General features: G+C 51.4%; 1 protein-coding gene across 6 annotated transcripts in view; it reads right to left on the bottom strand.

Moving 5' to 3' along the window:
- CACNA1E (calcium voltage-gated channel subunit alpha1 E) overlaps positions 1-17,294 on the bottom strand; it is a 112,782-nt gene that overhangs the window by 50,363 nt on the left and 45,125 nt on the right. For all 6 annotated transcript variants that reach the window (XM_086462417.1, XM_086462416.1, XM_086462418.1 and 3 more), the window contains one exon: positions 8,333-8,436. In XM_086462417.1, the coding sequence (XP_086318543.1) occupies positions 8,333-8,436 (104 nt within the window). The remainder of the gene's footprint in view (positions 1-8,332; positions 8,437-17,294) is intronic.

Genomic DNA, 17,294 nt, shown 5'->3' with positions numbered 1-17,294 from the left:
CGATGAGACAGTTGCAAACCAGGGAGATCAGATGGTATTTACCCAAGAGGTGTAAAGGAACTAAAGAAATAGGGTTGAACTAACTGTGCAGTCTGTAACCTGGTGTTTCAACTTAAACAGACGGTGGCAAGCAGGCACTGCAGAACTGGCATTGCAGACTGGGATTATTGCACTGAACTGACAGCAAAGGCTAAAGCAGGGTGCTCAAAAGGTACAAAACCCTCTGCAGATGGAAGATGTGCTTCAAAGCAGGTCTGCTTTGAAGGAGGCAATAGACTTTTTGGATAAGGGTAATCGCTTGATTAAAGTTCACTTGAATCGCTAGAAGAAGTCAGAGAAGATTCAAGGTCAGGTTGGACAGGGCTCTGAGCAACCTGATCCAGCTAAAGATGTCCCTGCTCACGGCAGGGGGGCTGGACTGGATGACCTTTAAGGTCCCTTCCAACCCAAACTATTTGATGATTCTATGCTTCTAAGATTCTTTAATGAAGCTAGACTGTCTCCAGAAAGTCTTCCCATGAAGTACTAACAGGTGAAAAGAAAGCATAAAAAAAAAGGAAACCAGAAACATCCTATTTTTTGTATTCCCTTTTAGGGGTGGTCATTAGCTCTTGATCATCCCTGTGTACTTCAGCAAGAGTTATGTGTTCACCATGTTGTGACAACACTGCAGCAAGAAGCGGAGCATACAGCTGACGATGCTAAAGAGAACACATTTACAGAGTGCCGGCAGACACAAGAGTTGGGGAATGAAAAGCTGACAAGCTGTTGGCGACATCAAACAGTAAAATGGGAAGGAGCTGCAAGATACCAGCCCTGAGATTACCCATTACATCACTGTCCCATTTAAGAAGGGGCAGTTGCCGATGGTTACCTTCTACTTTGGAGAAACCTTGTGATTTTTCTTAGAGGTACTTGTTGATGTCTGTCATTTCCACCAGGTTCTGCAGGGGCTTGTATTAGACATGATTGATACCAAGCAGTACGGACAATTCAGAAAGACCTCGTGTTGACAACCCACACTAAGAGGAGAAGTAAATAAAAATAGAGGCAGAAGGGAAAGGGAATGGCAACATGAAGACACAGGGAGAAGGCAGCTTAAATGGGAAACTGTGTCCACAAGTTGGGAGAGGACAGAGGGGCTCCAGATGAGGAGCCATCAGAAGCAAAGTCAAGACATCCGTCACTAAAAAGCTCCTTTTATAAGCTGATCTGTCAAAGAGATATGGGCTATTGTGGCTCCACGTAGGGCCCAAAGCAGCAGAGGCAGGGTCACCATTGGCCAGCTGTATTATGGTATATCTCAGGTCCAGGCTTTGGGCAGCTTTGAATATGAAGTTCAAGAATTCAAATAATTGGGATTTGATGGAGAGCCATAGCAGCAATGGAGACACTGAAATGACTCAAAGCAGTGAGAAACACAAGAGAACTCAGACTTTACATCTGCTGATGGTGAACACAGCCCACTGAACAGGAAGGACTTTAAATACCTCCCCTCTTCACTCCAGTAATCCCCATTTCTTGTCTACAGTTAGCTTCAGTGAACAGGCTCTCATTCATCCAAAAGCAGGTTCACCCATCGCTTGGGAACATGGATGGGTATCACCTATGCCTTGCTGCAAAGCCTGTCCCTCACCGATAGATTCCAGCAAAGATGCAGCTGTCCAGTCCAGCCTCTGCATTTCAGGGTAGGATCAGCCCCTCTCCACACAATTTGTGCATGCTCTCCATGATCAAAGTGAGATAAGCACGTGTAGATGCTTACTTCGTGTTCAGCTCAACCCTGCTGTGACCTTTAAAAAAAAGACAGGTTTTCCACAACACTTGGGTTGGGCTCAGAGCAGTCAACAGTTTGGAGAGCTTACTGTTTTGAAGCAGAGAAAAATAAATGCCAAAGAGGACAGATATCACCAGGAGAAGGGAGCCACTGACATTCCAGTTGTAGAGTCTGTTTCAACATTTTTCCAAGGGAAACAATGCTGAGGTTTGCGTCTCTGTCCCCATTGCTCAGAGAAGTCTGTTGTTTGCAATGTTCCACCAAAGGCAGCAATAGCATGGTCAAACCATGCTGCAAGAAAGCTACAGAAAAGTGGGGACGGTCTGGTAGCCCCAGTAGCAAGAAGCAGAGATGGAAGCTCTGGATTTTATTTTGCTCTTATCAAGCAAGGCTGGTATAAGCAGCACAGCTTCATTGCTTCAAGAGCCCCGGGCTTTGTTCACAATCACTCCCACTGGCTCATGCAGCACTGGGAAAATATCACTCCTCCCCTTCCCTGCTATGCTCCAGTTTTTATCCTCTGCAAGCAGAGAACAGTTTTGTAGTCCCCCTTTGCAAGTGACAGTGACCTGCAGATGAAATGTGCACAGCCAGTACTGCAGGTGAGTTACAGCATGGAAAAAAAATTACAAATTTTCAACATTTCATCACATTAACTTCCCAGGAACTTCCAAGCATTCTAATTGACGCCTTCAACACACAAATACAATGAACACAGAACCAACCATCAAGTGTGAAACCCACAATGCAACTGCTAGATATGTCACTCTACCACTGCAAAACAAACAAACAGCCGCCTACAATGTACAAAGAACTGATAATGCTACGTGATTCATTCGGGGCATCCTGTCTACTTTACCCAACAGGAGTGCCCAGCACCCACTTGCAAGGATGGAGTTGGTCATGGAGGAACTGGGCATCTCTAAAGCCACCTGCAAAGTCAAAGACCTGCAGCCATGGCCACACGATTGCTGTCATTAACCAGGATGACAGAAATTACAATGATCTGGAACAAACAACTCCAAAAGTAACCTGTAAGCAAGAATTATCTGCCGAGTGCTTTGATAAGAGGATCAAAACCAAGCCTTTTCACCCACAGTCCTCAGACAACGGGCAGTCCACAGAGCAGATTTGCAAGGAGGCATGAATAAGAGCAAATTTCAAGCAGTTGAGACACGCTGGCAAATAATTTGAAAAGAGAAATCAAAGGGGAAAGTCACTGAGTCGTCTCTTTGTTGTGGATTTTTTTCATCTTGTCCAGCTGGCTGTAAGAGGAGTCGTTATTCTCTGTGACAACTGGGAATATGGCACACCAGACATGCGCGTCTCTTGTCAGGCAGCTTGTTTGCAAAGGGCTTGGAGGCCCTCTGCAGAAAGGTGGTACAGCAGAGCAAGGCAGAGAGGCACTCATTGAATATGGATGCCCACCTGGCTGCTGAATATAGATGAGGATCTCAAAAGCTCCTTTGCTTCACTCATGTTCAAATACCACATCGATGACACGAGATCTTCCCCAGAACAAAGTGATAAGCATGGCCATTTCTCGCCAAACGTGGCCTGACCAACATGCATCCCATGATGGTGCTGGGGGACCTGGCAGGAGGCATCACAGTCCCTGTCCCCATTATAACCACAATGGAAATTCAAAACAGTTCCAGCTAGTGAATCCCCAAACACACAACAGGCACAGACAGTTTACATCACATCCAAGCCGGTCCCTGAGATGCTACAACCATTAAAGAAAAAACCCCCGACGCTTCTGAGGCAATATTTCTCAGGCATGTTTGTTGGCATCTTGCTATCAAATCATGAGCTCCCCACAAACCTTCCTGCATTGTGGTGATGTGTCTCCCCACTTTCCCCTCCACAAACCACCTACCTTTGAGACATTAATCCTCTTTCTAGCATTTGTGGCTTCAAACCACCTGGTCCAGCTTGAATGCATGGGGCCCAGGTTTTCCGTAGAGCCGGCAAAAAAAATCCTGCCTCCATTGAAAATGTACACTTGTTCCTTCAACGCCCTTATTATTAATTGCTATTAAACTTAATTTTATTCATCATTTGTTATGCCTTAAAATTGGATGGGAAAAAAAATTCAAATTAAGCAAAGTGAAAAGATTTCAGAGATGGTACAGAAGGCTCCTGAAGGAGTTGAAGAAAACTCTCCGGAGACTGGGAATGCAGAGCTAACCCAACCTGAAAGAAAGATCTTAAGACAAAGAAATCTTGCCAAATTGATCCTTTAATTATAACATTAGTCGTTTCTTTCAAAGGCTTAGTGCAAGAGCTGGGGGTGGGGGGCAGAAAAGACTTAAAGGGAGAAAAGACTTAACATCATCAGGATGAGTGGAAGCAATTAGGAGGATTTAAATTACTCTCTTGTTTGGTACAAGGCAGATGGATTTCATTTTTCATGCCATTGTGCTCAACTTCTTGAGCTGCCAGCAGCTTCCAGAGGTCTTCTCCTTGGCAGACCCAAGGACCCAGCTTTCCTGGGTTGGGCAGCATCCCCTTCCACTCTGCACCCACTCATCTGTTGCTGCAGACCATGAATACCAGTGATTATAGCAGCTTTGCCACCCTGGAAAGGGTCTGGAAGAATGAGACCGGATAGGGGAAAGGAGTCCACCAGGGCTACAGGTCTACCTCAACAGGACGACAGATGCTGCAATGAATGGAGGAGGGCTTTACTGCAGGGGCTGAGGAAAAGAGATAGGAAAGAGTCAAAACACAGCCTGCCTGGTATTAGAAACTCCACGTGAGTCCTCAATGTTATACCTCCAAACATGGCTTATTTTTTCTCTTCACTGTTTCATCTTCTTGCTCATGGTGACAAGCTAGACATAAGCCATCATCTTGCCAGGAGGTGCAAAGCAGGCAGGACCTCTGCAGTGACTAGAATGGGTAAGCTGTAGTCATTATTGGGATGGCATTACTGCTGCTGTGGCACCATGCATTGTGGAGGGGACTGGCCAGCACAGGTCTCACCCAGTCTCTGCTGCTCTGGAAATGCAGCATGAACACACCGATCCAAATTGTTTTACATGAGAAACAACTCAACAACAACAACAACATTTGACAAAGAAAGGAGAGCAGACCTTTGCAAATCTCCAGTATAGGGCACGTGCAACTTTTGCATTCCCCTGACTCAAAGCCAACCGACCACAGGGCACTGCACGCAACGGGCCATCAGCCACAGGGTGGGAGGAAGTCCCTTCCACCGCTTCCACCCATCCCACAGCAGAGACGGCTGCAGCATGCGATTCTCTCTCCGCACTACAGCAGTTCTCCCTGGGAAGAGGTGCAGAGCTGCAGGTGCACCCTGCCCCACCATAGCAAGGTGCTGGATGACACCAACCTCAGGCCACAGGACAGCAGCAGGCAACACTGCATATGAGTCCCAGCATCTTGCTGGGCTCCCAAATCCACTGGCAGCCACACGGCAGAAAATGGGGCGTTTCAGCTGATGCTTCATCCTCACTCGCTCCCACTGACTCTCTTCTGCCAGGATTATTTTAGTAGCTTGTGTAGCTTTAAAAGCTGAGCAGTCACATCTCCCTGGGCTTCATACCTGCTCTCAAAGAGGAACAGGGCCAATTTTTTTTTTCTTTCCTGCTTTCAGTTAGAATTAATTGATCCACAATTGCACCCATAGAGGTGGAAAGTTAATAGACACAGTAACAAATGCCAAAGCTCCAGAAGAACTGGCTTTCCAAGCCCCTGCCTGGAGCGACTCCATCTCTTCTTAATAGCGTTGCATGCAATTCCAGTGCATGTGTGCATGTTAGTATTTAAAGAGAAAAATCGAGGAGCCTCAGTATGATGGAAAGCATTTCTTTCCTCTCCCACATACTTTGTGCTTAGGAGCAGATGGATCCAGGCTGTTTACATCACGGAGGTCATGCCTCAGCTTAACAGTTGGAGAACTGACTGTTGGGAGAGATGCGCATCGCAACTAGAAAATTGCTAAATCTGGGCTCCGGCAAACTTCTGATGATGGCAAGTTAAACATACAAATGTCCTCCTGCAGCCTCTTCGCGTTAAGGAACAGCCTTGGGTGTTTGATTGTTTCCCCAAAGAAAACCGCTGCCGAGACAAAGCAAGGGCAGAGAGGCAGCTCTCCAGCAGCTCATGAGCGTGAACCTTGAGAAGAAGGCTGGAAATCCCAAGCGGACCTCGTTATTCGCTGGTGCAGATGGTGCAGTTTGCAAGCAACATGGGTCCAGGTTTCTGCAAGCAAGCTACCAGGGCTCGCTGCTCAGTGCTGCACCCTGAGTTAACAGAGTGACCGTGATTTCAGCTAGCTGGGCACGGCTGCCTGTCTTCCCCCAAAGCAGTGCTGTAATGCCAGGGAAAGATTTCCTTTGCATGGAGGTGTTTCCACAGAACTCATTCCCGAAGTGACCTTCTCCTCCCAGCTCAGCCCAGCCACAGGGAGTGCAGGGGGATCCAACCAGACCCTGTCTGTTCATCCAGCTCAGAGGCTGGGGGCTGCAAAGGTCACCCTTCCTCTCCTGCAGCAGAGCCAAGTGCTCTCTTCCAGCACAACAGGAGAGCGAGAAGTGTTAAAAACAATAAAAACTAAGCAAGGAAAGTGAGGAGCAAAGCCCTTCTTATTGCACTCAAGGACATACACTGTTCGCATGCAGAAGTACCTTCTGCTGCCTCGCATCACACCCCTCCGTGGCTCCAGCAGCAGCTTTGGCAAGAGGATGCTTCACAACCACCGAGGTACTACATCCACCAAGCCGCAGAGGATGTCTGTGGCCGTGGCCAGGCAGGAGGGCATTCGCGGTGGTCTTGCCATCGGATGGCAACGCCCAGCTTGCCGCCTCCGCTCACCTCACTCAGTCCTCCGGGGAGCTGAGCAGTCGCGCTTTTCCCTAGGTATCTGGCACGCCACAAGAGCATCTCCATTGCCAATTAGGCCACCCACCCACTTGCATCCTTCCCCAATACAAACCCTATCAGCAATAAACAAACAGTTGAAATGCCAGCCGGCGCCTGGGAAGAGCCCTAGACAACTGCATCCAATTCGGCGGGTGTGGGAACAGCTGCCTCGCACAGTCCCAGCGCAGACAAGCAGCGAGCACGGACCAGGGCATGGGCCGGGCATCCTACCAGCCACCCCGTGGTCATCCTGCAAATGGCTGGCTTGCAGGCCAGAGTGGTGTAACCTTGCTGTGTCCCCAGGCTGTTCTCAGCATCACACTATCACCAAAAGCCTCAGTATCCTCAAAACACACTACATTGGCACAACTCAACATTGCAATAAGAGGCTTTTCCAGTGGCCTAGCCCCAAGTTTTGTAATTTCCCTTATCTGGGCTTTTGCAGGAAAGCTCCTGCTTGACACTGACACCCAGTTGGACTCAAATCCCCAAGCTGGATGTGGCATAAGAAATGCAAAAGCCACCCAACACTGCTTGGATGTCTTCATCCTCCATAAAATCTCCTTCCCTGCAGCCTGCCCCAGAGCCCCTGGACTCAGTCAGACCCCAGACTGAGAGCTGGGGAAATTCAACCCACCAACAGACCCTGAAGCCCAGTCTGCCACTCCAGAAGCACTCCTGAAACCACCATCATCACACCTGAACTCACAGGGACACTTAGGACAGTGACAGATGTGACTGGGCCAGTCTCCACATTGATCCCTGCATCTAAGAGCTTTCCAGCTGGCCAAACCAGTGCTACAGTGGCTTTTTTTTTTTTTTTTTTTTTTTGCCATGATGTGCAATTAGGAAAAAAATTACCTGCTGCTGGGCACAGAATCTCCGCTGCCACCTGCAGCAAGGGCAGAGAGGCCCACATCCCCCTCCCAGTGTAGGAGAGGGCATGCTCTCCCCATGCACCAGCCCCTGCCAGCAGTTAAGGATGTGCTGATGCAACCACAGTTCATTGTCATGGAGACAAGGAGCCTTTTTCTCTCCAAGCCCAGCTTAATGGCTTGGATTAAAACCTCCTTTCCCCTGGGAAGAGTAGAACAGAGACAGCTGCATTATCCCTACATCCCCAGCTTGTCCACGTACAGAGGAGGCACCCCTACCCTCACCAGTGTGCATCTCCCACCGGCACCAGCCACATCCTCCCGGCCACGGCCCACACAGCATGGAGGTGCCCCACATCACTCTCACACACGCCCCAAACCCATGCTGCCCCATGACCACCACACTCCGTCAGCCAGCAAATGCACATCCCACTACAAACACATCCCGGACACAAACTCATTTCCATAATGCCCCTCCATGTCTCTCCCCTTCAACAGGTTTCAAGCAGCCAGAAGATCAACACTGACGTTTCTCACAGGTGACCAAAGCCACAAGCTCTTAGCAAGGCGAAACAACAAGTAAGGCTGCCCCTTTCCCGGATCCCCAGGCAGGAAAGGAGCTAAGCAGAGCCGGGGAGCAATCCCTTGCTGGGGAGCAGGCAGGCATGGAGGGGATCAGGGTAACCAGCTACTGAGGTCCTGGGGGGCACAGCAGTACCAGGAGCCAGCCTTGGGGCTCAAAGACTCATGACGGGCATGGCCCAGACGAGAAGGATGGCATCTCGCTTACCCTGACAGCACTCCCAGGACAAGGTTGAGGACAAAGAAGGATCCAATGATGATGAGGGGGATGAAGTACAGCCAGTTCCAGGTGGCTCCTAAGGCATCATTGGTCTGGAGGGGAAAGAAAAAACACGTGTGACATTATCTTCAACACCAGCATGCAGGGCAGAGGGAGGGTGCATTAGCTTCAGCACACTGGCAGTTCTCCCTCCAGGCTGACCACACTAGGTTCCTTGGGGCGACGTGGCCATGCCTGCTGAGACTTGATGGGCACTGGGAGCTGCCTGTGCAGGCATGCCTGCAGGGAGCTCCCAACCAGCAGCGCCCTGATGCTTCTCGGCCTCCTGCCCCAGCCACGCTCTCCTCCACAGTCTCCAGCCCTCATCGGGGAGGACCACCCTAGCAAACCTCCTCCTACCATCCCTGCAAGGACACAGGGGCTGTAAGACAGCAGTATAGTCAGAGGTATAGGGCCCTGCAGCCTGAAATTGGGTGCTGAGGGCATGGGGGCCACCTGGAGCGTGCCTCTGCCAGCAGCTTGATTCAGTGCTCCCCCGCACATCCCACCAAGACAGGACAAAGCGGATCCGCAGCAGCGGTGCCTGCCAAGCACAGCACAGGTTAAGAGGGAAAGATTTCTAAGGTGCCTTAGAACCAGGGAAGCTGGCAGGTAAGGAAGAGACAGCCAACGCTTGTCCTTCCATGCACAGTGGGAAAGGGGCTGGTGCAGACAAGGCCCACAGCTTCAAATGGGCATTTTGCTGATGGCTAATACCTTGCAGACACCCTCCCGCCTTGGGTGCATTACCCCAGCCCCAAGGAGCTGAGAGCCGAGGGGAGCTCTACCTGCACGGCAAAGCCTGACAGCTACAAAGGCTGCTGGCAGGCCCTGCTCAATACCTCCAGACATTTATTCACTGAGGCTTTTAATAAAGCAGTGCCCCTCTGTGCCTCACAGCTGCTTCCCAGGCCCCATTTGTCCTCCGGTGTCAGGCAAGGCGCACATGACGCCGGGCTGGAGGGTGATGTGGCAGAACGTGACTGTCTGGGGGAGGTGGTATCAATCTTGTTGCAATGAAAGGCTCTTTCTCTTCTCTCTCTCTTCCCCCCTCTCCCCGTGCTAATTAAGCCCTCATCTTTGTCTGAGTCATTGGCACCACATCTCCCGGTCAGCCAGTGCAGGAGCTGAGATGAGGTTCTGCAAGGCGAGGAGCACATCTCTGAGGGAGAGAGAAAGCCACCACACTGGAGTCTTCCTCCAGTGACTGAGGCGCCAGTGGGAACCTCAGCCAGGCACCCCCCCCTACCCTGACACTAAGCCCAAGGCAGGACGGGTGACACCAGCAGATCCTGCTGCAGGCACCGACCACAGCACCAGGAGGGGGATGCCATGGGCACAGACCCCAATACTGAGGAGCACCTCACACACAGAAGCAATAAGGACTCTGAGGTTGGGCAAAGCAACTGGAAAGACTCACTGCCCTCTTCCTTAAGCACCAGAGAAACCACGTGCATCTTCTCAAGGTCCTGCACGTTTCAAGAGCCCCAGTCCAACACCAGCCCCGTTCCTCAAGGCCACAGGAGAAGCAGGCACAAGGAGAATTGATGCATGGGAATCCCATACAGCCAACACTCATCACTGCCCTCCAGAGACACCCAGGCCACCGTGCTCTGCTCTATGAGCACCATTTGCAATGGCATTAGTCTTCAAGGCAACGTATACCCCTCAGCCCAAGCTTGGCCAGGCTTCAGCTCCCTACCAAGATGCCATTGGGTACCTCCCACTTGTCCCAGGATTGCTCACCTTCAAAACTCGCTCCTGCCCAAAACCCACAGGCTTTCCCCAAGGTCCTTGGCACAGAGGATGCAAAACAGATGAGCTCCTTTCCTACAGGTGAACAAGACACCTTCCCACAGGGCTGGGCCACCACCACCCCTCCTTTGGCCTTCTCCTCTCCAGCAACACTCAGCAGGAGATGGAGGGGCAGACAGGGATGAGATGATGGAACAGCGGGCAGTTTCCCCAGGGTCATCAGCCAACAATACCAGCAGCAGCACCCAGACCACCTCTTCCCACTACCTTTTGTGGGCATGGCAAAGCTGGTGGCACTGAGCACCTACAGCTGGGAAACCTGAGGCAGGCACTTGGCAGCACCTGGATGGGATGGGCTGTCCATAATCCCAACCTCAATGTGCATTTGGGTACCCAGGTCCTATGGGGGTAGAGATAAAGGGGATTAGACAGATTTTAGGGGTTTTGGGGGTTTACATGTCCGGCACCACTAGCAGCCAGCAGCTCCAGAAGAGGCATTGCTGAAGCAGGGGAGGGGACAGGGAGCTGTGGCCATTGACCTTGTGTACCCAAGGACACACCACTGGCTGGAGCCCAAGGATGGCCAGCCAGCCAGGATGATGCCAGCAGCTCCAGGAATAATCCTGCTCCGGACAGACACAGAGGTCCCTTGTCCAGTGCCAGCTTTGCTGCAAGCCCCAAGCCCCAAGACAAAATTTCCCAGGGCACATCCCAATGCTCCCTACAAAACCAGGAGCTGGTGATGTCCAGCCAGGATGTGGTGGCTCCAGCCCATCATATGGAACCTGCTCAGCTTCTCCAACTGCCAAAATTTGCCCTTTTATTCCCCGAGGAGCTGTAAGAGTTGCTTCAGTACCTTTGTAGCACCCAGGCTGCAGAAGTCCCCGCCAGGGGGACAAGGGGTCTTGTTTAGGCAACACGAGGGGTTTGGCGTTTCACAGGCTCTGCATCTTCCACTGCTTCTCTACCTCGTAGCAGAGAGCATGACCTCAAAGCATCCAGTGCAGTGGGACACCAGCACACGGTACAGCATGTGTGCATACACACTCACACGCAGAAGTGGATCTATCCCCATCTCTCCACTCCCAAAGCTGAAGTACATCTGCCCAGGAAACCAAAGGAACCACCATGCCTGGCCATGTGTCCTGTCAACCCCAATGCTCTGACACATGCCATGCTCCCCAGCTGGAGGCCAGCAGGTTTATCTGGAGGGAAGATGTGGACTGCCAGGGTCTTGCAGAGTTGCTGAGTCCAGACACCCCCCTGCCCCCCCGCATCACACAATCTCCACCAGATTTTGTCAACTCTACCTTAACAACTCATTATTTCCACTGGAAGGCTCCTCAAGCAGATGCTCTAATGGCTGCTCTAATTTTCAGTCTAAATTTATTTGTGGTCATTTTATATACCACTCTGTTCTTCTGCCAGCATTGGCCTTTGGCTAAAATAGCTCTTCTTCCCATTTCCCATCCTGATGTATTTATAGATAGCAATCATGGCCATTCCCAGCCTCTGCTTTGCTAGCCAAAGCAAGGTTCCTCCAGTTCTCTCCTGCATGACTGGCTCTTTCCCCTATTTTATCTAGTAGCCCCTTCCCTGCTCCAGTCCACGCTCAGTTCATCTTCTCTGGACACAGGAGACCCAAGTGAGTGAGCCTGACAGGTCCTAATCCACCCCTGCATGATGCTACCAAGACTTTGCCACCCTGTCTGCAAACCACCTCCTCCTCCAGGGTACCACTGGCCTCTGGTCACCCTGTGCTCACTTGCTCATCCCCTCCTCTTCCACACTGTTACTTCCCAGTCAGCAAGACCTGGGCTCCTAGGAGATATCTTTGCTGTTCCTCAATAAGCACATGGCTTTCCATTTCTCACTGCATCCCACATCTCTTCCTCCAGCCCTCAGACTCCTCCAGCCCTGGGGTGGCAGCCTACATCCTCCAGCTCTGGGAAGGCAGCTGATGCTGAAAGCAGGAAAGCCCGTGACTCATCCCCAAGGAGGCCCACCGGTTGCCACTAGCCACTACGTCCCCTCAGCACCACCCAGTACCAACCCGATGCTGCTCACTTCCCTGCCAGCCTCACAGAGCTCCTCTACTCTTCACTACCCCTCTTTTCCGCTTCATTAACACTTTCCCATAGCAAAAGCTTTACTACAAAGAGCAGCTCTACATGTTTCCAGGTCTCTGATGCCAGGTTAGCCTGGCATGACCTACCTTTGGCAAACCCATGATTCATCTTCCTCTTCTGCCTTCCAAATCTGTTCCGAAATGGCATGCGATCGAGGTCAGGCTTACAGTCCTATTCCTGCCTGCCTTACTTTTTTTCCCCTCCTCCCCCCGCTTTTAAATATAGGCATTGCATTCGCTATTCTCCAGTCAGATGGTGCCTCCCCCAACTCGATGGAGTTGTTAAAAATACTTGTTACCAAACCTGCCATTTTATGTGCCAGCTCCCTCCAAGCACGGTGTCGGGGGGAGCCATCCTGAGCACTGGGCTGATGGGTGCAATGGTCTCAGTGCTTGGCTTCCACGTCAGCTGTGCTTGTGGCCATGTCCTTGCTCCCATTATCCAGCCTTTTGTTGCCTCTGTCTTTGTGTTGACCAAAAGCCAGGATGAAATATCCAATCTGCGCCTAAATGTCCCGGGCTGTCACTTCACCATGCCTTGCTTCGATCTGCAGCGGTGAGGAACCGCTCACCACCCCTTTGAGCATCCTTTGTGAGGTCTGTGTCTCACGACTTTCGGTGGCTCCCATAGCACTTCCCAACTTCTTCAGAACCAAGACATAGTTGTCTTGACTGTGCAGCCCCTTTTCCCATCCCTTTGGAGCACGATTTGATCTTAATATCTCTCCATAGGCAGTGGTTCATCTTGGTCCACTGTGCCATCCCATACATCTTTTTCCCCTTTCCTGAAGGTACCAGGAGGTTGTCACATGCAGAAGTCAAGGTAGACATGAGGAGTTTAATGCCCAAATTAAACGAATGCTGTAACTTGTCTAATGAAGAAATTCCTGGCTCCTGCCCCTGGCTCCCAGTGCAGCGGACCAGCTCCCATTGCTCACCAAAGCCCTTCGGGAAATGGAGGAGCTGCCTGACGCCTGATCTTTGATGCTTCTTTCCTTCTGTTTAAGGCAATCACCTTTTCGTTACGCACCCCACCACCAGACTAAACCACCACCACTCGACTAAACCACCACCACCCAAACTCTCCCATGGCCACCAGACCAAGAAACACCTGAGACACCAACAGAACCAATGTGGACTTGCTGGTGAAGACTAAAGAGCCACAGCTTCCCCAAGGGACTATACACCCAAGGGTGTTTCTCATGGCAAGGCATCGGTGGAGACCCCCAGCTGGAGCTGAACCACCACACTCACATCTTGGACATGACCCATCCTGCTGCCAGCAAAACCTCCAAGCCTATTAACATCACCACCAAGGCATGGGAGCAGCACCCTCATTGGATAACAGAGCCAGCACGGTGAGTCCCCACCTGGCGAAGGAGTCCCCACCAGCTCCCACTTCTCTACCTCCAGCAGTTATTCTTTTGGCAGCTCTTGTGTTGGGTTTTTTGTTGGTTTGTTTTTTTTTTTTTCCAAAGGGCGGGAAAAGGTACAGGGAGCTGTAAAAGCAGGTCTCACTTGGGGGGCCAGAAATCTAAAGAAATCTAAATATATACCCAAGTCAAATGCAAAGCACAAACTCGCAGCCCACACGTACCCTCCCTCGGGCTGCGTTCGCATGGGAAACTTTAGGATTTCTTTGCTATAAGGGAAGGAAAAAAAAAAACAACAAAAAACTCCATGAATTCAGTCTTTCCTACCTAAAATTAAACAGAAAGCATGATCTGCCTGTGCAGGGTGCTTTAATGGTCATTCATTGTCCACTAGCTAGGGGAGGGGGACTGGAGACCGAGGCTGTGGGCACCCAACTAATTTGGGGAGCATCAGGATGAGCCACCAGACCTCATTCACACAGCGATCCACTGCTGTTGATTCTCCAGTGTCTAGTAAAAACGGCTCGGGTCCCACTTCAGACTTTTCCTGGAGAGAAGGGGAACTTTCTGTCCCTTCCCAGCAGGAGATGTGTCCTGCAGACCTCCACATCCAGCTTGGCCAATATCAACAGCACACAACGATGCCCCATAGGCAGTCAGGTCCCCTTGCAAAATCCGAGAGAGCCTCTGTGGTTTCTGTTTGAATCTGGACCAAAACGGCACATAATTAGATTGGGGTAATACACATCCGTTACTGTAACTGGCCATGACATGCTCAGGGGACACAGCAGCGCTGCGCTACAGGGAGGGGGGGAACCCACAGGACCTCCAGCAGCACAGGTGGCTCTTCTCATCATGGTCCTCTGCCAGGGATCTCCCACCCCACGGAAAGCTCCCACAGGGACCCATGGCTTTGCCCGCATTGCAGGCAGGCTTCAGCAGGCAGGGACAGGGTGACAAAACCATCCCACCAGCTGCAGCTGGGCAGGAGAGGTCTGTCTGTCCCCTCTGGCTGCTATCCTAGCAAGGGGGTTTGGGGATGATAGGGAAAGCCAGGATCTCAGGAGGCTTTGCCCTGGGTGCTGTGCCTGACTTCCCCTGCACTTCCCAGGGGCTCACTGCCTGGCATGGGGGCAGAGCAGACCTGCTGGGACAGGGGGTGTGAAAACACCACAGCTTCCATAATTTGTACACCAAATCCTTGGCTCAGCAACTCCTGATGGTCCTTGCTTGGTGGTGACACACACCATGCCCCCACCATAGCTGATGCCATCCCTGCCCCAGCATCACCTCCATGGTCCCCACCCTGCTCCTCTCTGCAAACCACGGCTCCACCCAGCTGAGAAACACATGCAGGCTAGCAGGACGGCCTCAAAATCTCCATACCCCAGCAAAAAGGGGAAAAAAAAATATTTAAAATTACTTACAGTAGATTCCCTGGCCTAACCAGTTCCCTCAAGACGTTGACACCCGCTGCTGCTCTCCCCAGTGCGGTAACAGATCTCTTTCTTCCCTTTAATAGCAGTAATTTGATCTCCCGCATGCAGGGCTATGCTTCACTCCCTGCCAGCCCTGCCTGGTATCCATCAGCGACCCCGGCGCTGGACAAGATCTGAATGAAAATGCTTTGCTTTTCCCAATCAGGTTAATGAGGAAATCGGTACATTTCCTTTGCAGGACTAGGGCTGGCCTGCGGTGGGATGCATCTTGCCATGGAGGGATATCAGGGTGTCCAGGCAGGGTGAGCACCTCCTGCCTGATTCCCTGCCTGCAGCGCTGCCTTTTGCTGGCCCCGTTGGGGTGCTCTGGGGTGCCAGGGGCAGGCAGAAGGCAGGAGTCCCTGCAGAGGGGTGAACGAAGCTCAGCAAAGTCCGCAGCACGAGGGCATGCTTGTGTCTGTGTGTGTGTGTGTGCAGGGAACGTGAAGGAGGAAAAATTCCAATGTATTTAATTTTTCTGTTTTCTAAATGGAATGCAAAAAATGCATTGCTAGGAGCATTACTAAAAATCAAGTATTTTCAAAATGTTTGAAATAGGTATGGAGACCAATTTTTGTTCTATTCTCCTCCAATCCACTGAGAAATTGCACCCTGATGCCCCAGCATCAATCTGCAGACCTTATCCCCACACATGCCTCTTCCTCCTTCTCTCCCCCAGCCATCTCTCGCTGCAATCCCTTGGCTACCCCCACCTTCCCCCTGCCTCGGCCCCTCCTGCACCTTCCCCAGCCCTGGATGACAGCACCCCTCTCACTGCCCGGCAGGATGAACTTTTCCCGCTGGAGCATTTGCAAAGCTCCACAGCCTTCGTTAGACCCAGCGCTTGGCTAAAGCAGCGCCAACATTCCCAGCGCAAATCCTCAGCATCAGGTTCAGACACATGCCAGCGCTGCTGTCTCTCCAGCTGGACCTAGAGCCTGCACACCACAGCAGGGCATGGTTTTCACGGGATCAGCTTTGGGGTTGTTTTTCAGTGGGGCTTGGTGATTGCCAGGCTGGTTCCCTGCTTTGTTTCGAGCACGCTGCGAGCCCAGAGAGACAGCTCAGGCCCCATGATACGTTTCCTAGATGCAGGAACACCCCATCTCCAGCTGCAATGCTCTAGGGCAACAGACCCACATGCAGCCTTACTCAAGGACCTCAACTCTCCCCAATACCCCCACAATCCAGTCCTGATGTACAGCAGCACATGCACCAACGCAGAGGTGTGGAAACAGCTTTGCAAAGCCTCGCCGGCACAATTTCCAGTGCCAAATCCACTAATGAAATTACAGGTCCTGGCCTTAACAAAGATGAGCAATGGGGAGCCAGGCAGCACCGAGACCCCCTGCCACCTCCCCTCCTTGAGCCTGGAGCAGTTGGGCAGTGCCAAAGCTTCAGTGCCTCCACTGGCCCCTCAGCTCCCCCACTCCTGCCAGCAGACAATCTAGGAGTGAGACTTTCCCGCGCAGGCAGGGAGGAGGGTGTGGGCAGCGAGTTTTTGACAGAACCTGCCTGCAAAGCTGGGGATCCAGCAGACACACTTTTTTTCTTGCTGTGTCATTTCAGCACACACACAGAGGGAAAAGGGGGGAAAAAAGATTTAAAAAAAAAAAAAGGCAGGAACATTTGGCAAGCTGGCAAGGGTCTGGCTTTGCTGAGTGTGGAGAAAGAGATATTTCTTCCAAAGGGAGAAGAGGATAACGCAGGCTGGCTGCCTCACACATGTCCGTTGGGGATGGGCTCCAGCACTCACGGCTGGCAGCACGTGAGCTGCCAGCTTGGGCACCAACAGGAGCCATTTGGGGAACACCAGCTCATTTCATTAAAAGTTAGGAAGGTTTTCAACTTCAGGGTGGAACTTGAAGTCTCCTCTCTGAAGTCCTTGCTAACTTAACGGCATTTAAAAGACTCAGCATTTAATGTTTCAGAGAAAGAAGCAGGAATGTGCTCTGTCCTGTGGAGCCACAAGTGCCGGGGACTTTTTGGCAGCCCTTGTGTGTCCCCCAGCACACCCTGCTTCACCCTCATGGCTGGGAGGTGTCAGGAATAGCTTCAGAGATATTAAGATCTGTACTTGCTACTGAACTGCTAAGAGCACTGGGTGTTGATTAAATTTTCATGCCTCCCCAACAGCGTATTTTTTGTGTGTTGTGTTTTAATTTGAAGCACACAAG

The sequence above is a fragment of the Leptosomus discolor genome, chromosome 3 (assembly GCF_034619465.1).
Source record: "Leptosomus discolor isolate bLepDis1 chromosome 3, bLepDis1.hap2, whole genome shotgun sequence".
NCBI lineage: Eukaryota > Metazoa > Chordata > Aves > Leptosomiformes > Leptosomidae > Leptosomus > Leptosomus discolor.
The sequence above is the reverse complement of the archived record's forward strand: the minus strand, read 5'-3'. Positions and strand labels throughout refer to the sequence as shown.